Genomic DNA, 10,042 nt, shown 5'->3' on the forward strand with positions numbered 1-10,042 from the left:
AATAACCCTCCTCATGTATATTTCCCCCTTTCTCTTTCCACTGTAGATTGATGAGAAATGAGTACACACACACACACACACACGCACACACACATTTAGAGAGAGAGAGAGAGAAAGAGAGAGAGAAAAATGGCCACATTGCCATTTTTCCATTTTTCTCTGCTGAAGTCAGATGAGTCAGCAAGTGAATCAGTAAATGGCCCATTACAAGGTCCTGTCCTCTAAAAACTATGCTAACATTTATGGAAATGCCAAGAAGGATTTATATCCCCGAGAGCTGCATTGATTCTCGCTGTAGGTCCTGACACCATTAAAAACTAAAGGATAAAGCTTTTCCCGGGACTCTTGAGGATGACAAACAACCATTAATAGCTCGTTCACTAACAAAGACTACGCCAGTGGTCCTGTGGTAACGCAGCTTTATTTAAATGGGCAAGGATGCAGAAAGGAAGTCACAAGAGTCGATGTGGAGGAGCAAAGTGTGTGTGTGTGTGTGTGTGTGTGTGTGTGTGTGTGCAAATGATGAGCAACCTGCCCCGTTTCATTCATCTTGATTGAAAGAGGAGTGACAACATACATGCAGATGAGGCTCTAATGTGCATGTTGTTACAGTTCAATTTTGCTTGACACTGTCGTCACAATGGGCCCCATAAGTTTACCGCATGGCTGAAAGAGACATGCTGAGTGAATCCAGTCACCTCCCTCCCCCCCTGAATTCTACTTTTGTAATTTTATAGATTTAAAGACATATCCTTTTAATTACATAATGAGCCCGATTCTCTCAGACCCCTGCAAAATAATCCAACATTAATACATGGAAAACAGGCAGACCAGGACAACCGGTGGGTTTGTCTCTGGTTACGTTGGTTTGGAAGAGGACGCACGGACAAGTTTGAGCTGAAGGGGAATCAGAAAGATCTGTCTGAGACAGCATGGATGTCTGTGGAGCGACCGGGAATGTCGTTGGGGAGGCTCGCATTGTTGTGAGCATTTACAGGAGGCTGAGGTTCTGATGGTTAAATAAAAGGAGGCTTCGAGGGTTGGTCGAGCGGCTGTTTAACAGGGTTTGTTACGTTCTGATGAAGATGGGGACCAAAAATGGACCGAGTGGTGAGAGTCTAGGTCTAGAGCTGAGGATGTTAATGTCATGAAAGAGAAACCAGAAGGAGTGAAAGATGGAGTCTTGTACGCTGGGCAGATGAATGGGTGTTGAGCTGAGATCAGGGTCAGTCTGCAGGGGAACCCCATGTTTGATTCTGACCTTTTTAATGGGACCAGCTAAGGGGTGGCTGTCTGAGAACGCCCTTCAGAACCACATTAACAGTCTAAGAGGCAGAGGTCAATACCAAAATTGGCAAATTGATGATCTGGCAAAGGGAAGGAGAGATAGGTTGCTCATGGAAGTCACGCCCACATCACCATGAAAACATACAGACACCAAAAAGACAGGTGAGGGGGGGCAACAGAAAACCTTTTCCCACCAAATTGAAGTTAGGTCTTGAATAAGTGCCATTCAAGGTCTTTGGAACCTTGATTCTGTCTGCAGAACTGGCTCATGTTCTCACCAGTTTTGAGCAGAACCTGGCGTCACTGACAGAGGGTGTTGCACATGTAAACACAGCTGGGTGAGGAACAAAAATTCATCCATTCATACACAGATGACATGTATGAAACAGAAACAACTGAAACAGAAAGAAATAAAAGAACAGGAGTCATTAATTTCACCGGCTCATTCGCAGGTGATCCGCGACGATGCAGCCACTGCAAAAACAGGAACAACCCGGGACTGTAGGGTTGTGGGTCCATTGAGTGCTACTTCTAATCAAGATAGCGACTCTTGACAACATCTTGAAAATAAATTGGCTTGGAAAAGGTGGGTGGATTCAGACAACTTCAAAATTGAGCTTATCGCATCAGTTAAATTAATTTTCTGCAGTAGATGCATATCTGCTTGCATTTTCATGAGTTGGTTCATATATATATATATATATATATATATATATATATATATATATATATATATATATATATATATATACTGTACACACACACACACACACACACACACATACACCTTTTTCAATTTAATTGATTGCATTAATTGTTACTATGAAAATATGATACGGGTAGAGAGGAGGAATCCCACACTCAAATGTGTGTGTGTGAGTGTGTGTGAGAGAAACATAAAGACAGTATTACAACAGTAAGTGAGCAGAGCAGCTGGAGCCCAGGTGGTGTGTCTGTTTCCATGTTGCCCCTAACTTGTTGCACATTTTACAGGGATGTCATAGCAGCCAAGGTGTTAGCTGGTTGCCATGGTAAACATCTCCGTCTACAGAGATCGTCAACAGACATGATAGCTTTCACTTTCTCCTCCAAGAACTGTTCCCTTATAGTTCCTGAACTATTATGGCAATGGCAATAAACCCAGCAGGCTGATAGCTCTTAAACTGAAGCATTGTGAGTGTAAAGCTTCCACTGATTTGACAAAGCCTCCTACTGATGGTGTTATTTTAGATTCGAGGGGTATAAATTATATGTTCCAGGCATACGAAGGGGATATAAAATGAAAGTCCTCTGGAAGTTTTTATGCTGATAAATGTCACTCCTTCTTGCAAGGTTTGGATCTGCCCTATATGCAGGAACATAAACCAGCAGGCCGGTGCGGGTCGACTTCTCTGCAAGAACTGAGAGCCCCATTGAGCAGAATGTTAAGAGGGGAGTTGCCAGGTCCTGATCCCACCTTGAGTGCTCTTGAACTTCTGGGATCCCCTTCATTCAGTATGCAGTCGAGGAGGGAATCTGCCACCAGCACAGCACCGCAGCCATGATATCACTGATACCTCGGAAATATCAAGGACCCACTCTACTAGTTTAACTACAGGCCGAAATCTCTGATACACTCAGACACAGAGGTGTACTCCAAATTACTAGAAACTCATTTGAGGTGTACATGGACAAATATACTGACCGATCCCGTTTTATGAGAGGCGACTAAAGATGCTGGACCCGTCCGGCCACTCAATACTGCAAGAGTTTGAGTAGCAGCATTTATGGGCTGTTTGAAGCCCTTTTGGCTCAGTGACTCACTCATCATGTTGGTCTCGGTGTCGCCCACCAGCCCCTCAAACATAGTTAGCATGGTTATATTTGCACCGATTCAAGTTGGACATAAATCTCATCAATTATCCATCAGTGGATGACCTCCTTTTAGATTTGATGGACAAAGAAAACACCATTACCTCTCTTTTGGCTACATTTGAGGATTTCGGACAGCAATCTGGGTACAAGATAAATTGGACTAAGTCTGCTGTGTTGGCGCTGAATGCTCATATATATATATATATATATATATATATATATATATATATATATATATATATATATATATATATATATATATATATACTGTATATAGTTAGAAAACCCTCATATTTTAAGTAGAATGTTGTTCGGTTCATTAAGTTTGTTTTATTTCCATTTACAGTCTAAATTGAATGTTACAGTTTTTTTCCGTAGTGTCCCTGAACGCACCTTGTTTACCATTATTCTGTGTCTTGGTTTCTCTTGCGCGTGCATGTTTATATATAAAACATTATATCTGCTTTGAAAGCCGTTTAAACTGTAATTTCTTTGCTGCGTGTGAATGTCCAAAGAATCACATTGATGGGTAACAGCTATCTGCCATGGATACCTGCCAGCTGCTCCGACACCTCATAGCTTGCGCCGCTCTGAAACCACACACCTGGAGACATCGGTCTCCTTTTTATATATATATTGAGCCAGATTCCAATATTATCCAAAATTACATACCTTGGCATTGAGACACACACAAATGTTGAAAGTAAAGTTTAGAGCAATTATGAAAAAGTCCATAATGAAAATGATGAGTTTCGTTTGCATCGTTTTGGTTTGTCTGGCTCTTCTTTTCTTTCAAGTGAGGTCAGCGCTTCAAACGTGTGGCGTGCGACTGGGAATCCAACCATCCCTTCATAACCTGGGTGAACATGCCTCCCTCCAGGGGGTTTGGGTCAGTGACTCTAAACTGCACTGACAACACCAGGACTTGTCAGTACTTAGGTCTGGGTGATGGGGTAACATTTTCTCTGCTTGAAGTGACAGAAATCATCAAAGCCGTCTTCATGTACACATTTACATAAAACACCTAAAAAGGTGTTGGCTGACAGTCAAAAATACTCAGGTCATTTTCAAAAAGAAGTCTTGGAGAGCGACACAAGACGATACAATCTTTCAAACGTCTTGGGTGAAGGAGCATTTGGCAAAGTTTTTGCAGCTGTAACACAGACCACAGAGGAGAAGGTGGTCCTAAAGCTGATGAAGCACAACAGCTACTCAACAAGAGAGGTAAGTCTTCCAACTCTTTGGGGCAAAAACGCCTTTTGCTGACTTAGATACAGTTTTGTCTTTGGTGAGGTAAAAAGCTGGTACCAGACTAAATGTCTCAACCATGTCGTCTCTTGATCCTCTCTACAGATCGCCATGCTGGAGGCAGTGAACGTCCTTGACCTGGACAAGAAAAACATTGTCAGGTACATTGAGAGGTTTACCAGCAAAGGACACACCTATCTGGCATTTGAGAGGCTGGATAAGAGCTTGGTGGACTTTTTATGTGATGAAAGACAAAAGCCACTAACGCCGAGTGAAATTCGGCCTTTAGCCCAGCAGGTAAAAGCTGTTTTGAATGACTCGATTCACCAATACTGGGAATATGGAGGTCAGTGGTAACTTGAACTATATATGCTTCCCTTTATTTCCTACAGTTGCTGACAGCATTGGACGCCCTACATTCCATTGGTGTCATTCACGCTGACCTGAAGTTGGACAATGTGATGTTGGTGAACCAGAAAGAGAAGCCTTTTACGTTGAAGCTCATCGATTTTGGTTTGTCCCTCCGAAAATCTGAGCTGGCAAGTAAACAAGGCTGGACAATGCAGGCAAAGGGAATACGGTAAGATCAATCTTGGAAGCCCCTCTTTTAAAATCTTTGCTGCACAGCTGTTAATCGATTAGAAGTTGTGCACAATCTGAATTTCCCTTCAACATCTCACTTCTTTTCTACCAACAGTGCACCTGAAATCGTTCTGGGCCAACCAGTAACTGAGGCCATTGATATGTGGAGTATGGGCTGTCTTCTTGTGGAGTTGTACACAAGAAGATGCCTGTTTATGAACGATATATACCAGATGGTGAGTAACAGAAGATAACCTTCTTACACAACACTGCATACAAACATCCAAACTCATCCAGGGATGTGAAGCAGGACCAGGATCTGGGCTAATGAGATTATTATTTATTGTTCCTCCAGATGAGAGAGATGGTCAAACTCTTTGGCCAGCCACCTGACCACCTCCTGGATGCTGGCAAATACACCCACAAATACTTCACCAAGAGCATATACTATACACCAAAAGGGAGGCTGAAGGTAAATGATCTTGTTCTTGTTTTCTAGATGTTTTCAATTACATAGCAACTCTCTAAAATCCCATTTGAGGAGAAAATATCTAATACGGTGTTTTTGTTGCTGTAGACCCCAAAGGAGTACACGCAGGCGACTGGCAGTACACCTATGAGAAGCAAGACCTTTATCCATTCCCTGGAGGAGCTGCTGACAGTAAGTGGTCCATTTGCAGTCGTACCAGTTTGCTCTGCTGCTGAGAGAGAAGGATCCCGATTAATAGAATTTTTTGCGAATTCAGTTCCTCACAGAGACAGAGAGCTCAGCCATGCTGGAGGATCGAGCAGCATTTGTGAACCTCCTGAGGAACTTTTTCCAATGGACCCAGAGAAGAGGATCACACCAGAGGAGGCCCTGAAGCACCCGTTCATCACAATGGTCCATCTGAGTACCTACAAGGACGGCACTTGTAGTAAGTAACTGTTGTTGCCTTCAGCAGGACTGGGTAGACCCCTGAGTCGATGAAGTCAATAACTGACTCTGTCCCTGTCATGGTTTTGTTTTCTCCGGTGTGAAAGACTGTGTTGAGAAAATGCAGTTGATTTCAACGGGCAACGCTGAAGAATCAGATGCTGAAGGTGGCACAGCCATCAAGCCGTGTGGTGGGCACCAAGCTACTCCTCACTCCAATTCTGGGGTAACTGAAATCAGCTGCCAGCCAGGATGCAGCCAGGAGTCCAACTGAGGAGATGGATGGTGTCCAAAAAGGATTGCCCAAAAGAGTATGTTGTTACCCAAGGAAATTCTGGAGTAATGTCGTTCGAAGGAAGAACAGAGTTGCTGCTCCCCTGCCTCCTCCTGAATGCAATAAAAAACATATTTACATTGTTCAGAAACCTCTTGGTCTGCTTTTGGGTTCTGTTTAACACACTGCTTCAGTATTCCCTATATCCACTTTAAAGGTGCGAGAGACATCATTTAAAAAAAAAATCTACAGAAGTTTTAGAAAAGTTCAGAATGAAAATCTAAAATATATCTGAGAACAATATTACTATGGTGAAATAAGTAAACTTTTTTTTTCCCCATCAGGTCAACTGTCTTCATGTCAGTTACATGGCGAATGATATGGCTGAAACAGTTCGGGATCTTGGGCCTGTAGCAACAAATGCTGATATCAGATGTATCTATTTGTGGTCACCAACCACAGGAGCTCAGGAGCTACGAGGTGTTGATTAACCAGAAAAATGGCTCAGAAATTTAAGTATTAATTCATAATCCATCTCAAATACTGTTGGAATAACAAAGGAGCAAAATGAGGGTCAATAATGGTTTAGTCTTTCTTCCTGTCTTGCCAAAATACTGGAAGGGTCTCAAAAGCTATGCTGAGGTGGCCCCTTGTCTGCTGGACAGCTAAGCTAACGTTTGCTAACTAATGATATCAACTGCTTACGTAAGTGACTTAAGCCTCTGACAGGTTTATGTTGTTATTGTTGAGTGAAAAATATCACAAAATCAATCTCGATGTGATTGACCACATGAAGTGTTTGTCTTATTACCACTATTCCAACTCTGACAGTGTTTGTTTAGTTGTGTCAACCTGGTAACCAGTAGAGTAGATCAGTGGGGATGAGGTGGATCCTCAGATGAAACAAGGCCAAAAAGAGGTGGGCATGGCTCCGAGGTAGACTGTCCGTCCAGCAACCTATGGTACAACCCCTGGTTCTATCCTCATTTCCCCTGGTGACCATGTGGAAGTGTTCTTAAGCTGAACCCATATGTGTTCCTGATGAGTAGGTTAGCATGGCAGCTTCCACCATCAGTGTGTGTGTGAATGGGTGAATGAGATGACACTGTAAAGTGCTTTGAGTGCTGTTACGGTGGAAGGGTGCTATATAAAAATGAGTCCATGTACCAGGTAACTAATGAGTAACAGTGTGCCATTAACTATGCTGGGGCGTTTAGTTTGAGGAGGTCGAGTTCTCATTGGGTGACTGTGTCCCACAACATTCTCTGGTCGGCAACCAGCCACTCAGTCACACTCAGGGCACCCTCCCCCAGAACACCCACAAACACCCAAAACCAGAAGGATATGTGGCTTTGCTGACATTTTTTTTATTTTAATTTGATCTGAAACACCTATATGCTCAGGACAGAGAGTGATAAAGGAGTGGAATGAGTAGTCAGCTGCTTTACATTACAAGTCAGTCAGCATTAAGTCATTGGCAGTAGAAGCACATTTGATTAAATATATTTTAATCTTCCTGACAGCTAGTTTCTTGATATTGTTACTCTCATGGTTTTACTAAATGTTGGTAATGTTTCATTTTTGTCTCAGACGTCCCAACCCTGGAGTGCAATTACAGGCTCATCTGTTCATAATCTCCCAGCTTTGTGACATCATTCCATGAATTTATCTTAAGTTCTAATGCTGCTGGAACAAATGTGAACACATGACTCTCATATTAAGTACATGGACTTCAGTACATTTGTAAATTTCTGTCATATCAGGTCTACTTGTAGTTCCTAGTGTCTCTAAAAATAGGCTCCACTCCTGCGGAACCATCTTCCAGTTTCAGTCAGGCACACACCCTATCTACATTTAAGAGTAGGCTTAAAACCCTTCGTTTTTGGACTCCCATGATGCATTGAGCTTTCTCCTCCTCTCTGTTTCTGTCCAACTTCATCCAAAACATTGGCTTGTACCAATGCATCTATTAACAAACTTCTTCCCCAAAGTTGTCTGTGCTCTCTAGGCCAGCAGGTCACCTGGGGCTGTAGATGTTGGGTTGATCACGTCCTGCCCTGGATCACGTCCTGCCCACGGCCACGTCCTTTGACCATGACCTAGCCATGGCCCTGTGTTTCTCCCTCCTTTCTACTCCTGCATCTCTCTCTCCTCTCCACCCCCAGCCCCATCTCTCTCCTTCTCCAACCCAACCAGTCAAGGCGCATGGCTGCCCACTCTGAGCCTGGTTCAGCCTGAGGTTTCTTCCTGTTGAAAGGGAGTTTTTTTTTCTCGCCACCGTTGCCGAGTGCTGGCTCAAGTGGGAATGTTGGGTCTCTTTCATCCAAGTTAAAGAGGAAGGTTCTAGACTTGGAGCCGGATTCACTAAACCTTCTTAAGAAAAAAAAAAAAATTCTTAAGTGTCAGTTTTTTCATGAATTAAGTCTTAGGAAGGAAATAGAGAAAAAGTGATATCCTCAAAATAGGTTCTTAAATATTTTCACAACTTTCTTCATATCTTTCGTCTGAGGAAAATACTTAAGAAAAAATGGTATTCTTGAAATCAAAGTTCTTAAGTTTTTTTCTTGATTTTTTTCCCCTCAAGTTTAAGACAACTCAGAACCTGTCTTAAATTGCTCCGGTGAAAAGGTGAGCCTCTAAGATCATATTTTTTCCTTCACTCCTTGCCCGTCTCTCAGCGTCCCTCCCACCGCAGAGACCGCCTCACCCACTTTGGCCCGTCCCCTCGTGTTGTTTTCAGCTGTTACTCCCATATTATCAATTTTCCCAAATAGTAGTGTTTGTCCTTGAATTAATTTCCTCCAACATCACCTCAAGCTCTTGTTTTGAAAAGTTTTCAGACCGCCTTTTCTCCCTCTCCATTTTTAACTGACGATGCTAACGTCAGCGTGCGATGCAGCATACACTCGTGACGTATTTTAAGAAGTTCGTAAGAAGGAACAATAAAGAAATTTGTAAGTGGTGGGGCTGTTCTTAAGAGGATATTGAGGAATTGCACTCAAGAGCTCTCTTTGGAACTTCTTAATTTTAGATCTTAAGCTCTTTCTTAAGAACAGATTGGTGAATCCAGCAGCAGTTCCTTGTGTTAAGTGCTTTGAGATGGCATTTGTTCTGGTTTGGCGCCTTATAAATAAAGATCGATTGATTGATATGTCACAAATTTATTGACAAACAATCTTTACTGATTTTAACATTAAAACACACGCTAAATATCCCACCTTCAGCAGATGAATTTAAACTTACGGAATTTAAATAACACATTTATTTAGAATTAATCCCAACAATCTCCTGTCTTGTGCAACAGGTTGGGGTCAGAAGATATCAGCTTATCAATCCCATTGATTTACCTTTGTTAAACCCCTCTACCAGCTGAGATTCTGTACCATCTCGTACTGTGTACATGTGTATGGATGGTGGAGTATCATCACACTTTAAGGGCTATTTAAAATAAACTCTGCAGGTTGTTAGTGCATCAATTTAAGTGAAATATTTTAACTGCACCCTATGATAATGAGACATTACACACTTGTATCGGTCTTTATAGTGTCTAGGTTTTCTGTCTGCTGACCAACAAATGACTCAGGTTTTAAAGGATAGCTGGCATTTTTAACTGGTTTTGTGAGTCCTGAACTATTATACTCCCATGTTCTCCAAATTGTGTTTGTATTTACAAAATGTTTTGCCTTTCATAAATAAATCCTTTTATTATGTTTCATCGGCTTTGCTAGTATCAATGTAGTTTTAACTGGACTTCCTTTACTCATAGGGGATGGCCACTCCCTATCCTGAGAGTTATACCTCAAATTAACAACAACGGGGTGTTTATCTTCAAGCAAACCCTAACCAAAAAGAAGTATACATCAAGTTCAATTTATGAAGTA

General features: G+C 42.1%; 1 protein-coding gene across 3 annotated transcripts; it reads left to right on the forward strand.

Moving 5' to 3' along the window:
* The first annotated feature begins 3,889 nt into the window (after positions 1–3,889).
* Positions 3,890–6,401, forward strand: LOC147250620 (homeodomain-interacting protein kinase 2-like). Of its 3 annotated transcripts, XR_015119002.1 has the most exons (8): positions 3,892–4,365; positions 4,495–4,686; positions 4,782–4,969; positions 5,087–5,207; positions 5,327–5,443; positions 5,549–5,632; positions 5,718–5,888; positions 5,995–6,138. XR_015119002.1 is itself a non-coding variant. In XM_086222501.1 (7 exons), the coding sequence occupies exons 1-7, from the start codon at positions 4,336–4,338 to the stop codon at positions 6,159–6,161; spliced, it is 1,155 nt and encodes a 384-aa protein (XP_086078627.1). In that variant the 5' UTR covers positions 3,890–4,335; the 3' UTR covers positions 6,162–6,401. The 3 variants fall into 3 exon arrangements, 2 of the variants coding, with proteins under 2 accessions (XP_086078627.1, XP_086078628.1); XM_086222501.1 differs by having other exon boundaries at positions 3,890–4,365; positions 5,549–5,888; positions 5,995–6,401; XM_086222502.1 differs by having other exon boundaries at positions 5,718–6,123.
* Positions 6,402–10,042: the final 3,641 nt, after the last annotated feature.

Source organism: Aulostomus chinensis, chromosome 13, assembly GCF_037954235.1.
Source record: "Aulostomus chinensis isolate RoL2024-O1b breed Wild chromosome 13, RoL_Achi_v1.0, whole genome shotgun sequence".
In the NCBI taxonomy this organism is placed as follows: domain Eukaryota; kingdom Metazoa; phylum Chordata; class Actinopteri; order Syngnathiformes; family Aulostomidae; genus Aulostomus; species Aulostomus chinensis.

What these genes read in the sequence shown, in the direction of transcription:
- LOC147250620 (XM_086222501.1), top strand. Translation starts at nt 4,336, where the DNA reads ATGAAGCACAACAGCTACTCAACAAGAGAG. An exon ending in ACAGCTACTCAACAAGAGAG is followed by an intron (nt 4,366 to 4,494) that starts GTAAGTCTTCCA and finishes TCCTCTCTACAG; the next exon opens with ATCGCCATGCTGGAGGCAGT. An exon ending in CTACAAGGACGGCACTTGTA is followed by an intron (nt 5,889 to 5,994) that starts GTAAGTAACTGT and finishes CCGGTGTGAAAG; the next exon opens with ACTGTGTTGAGAAAATGCAG.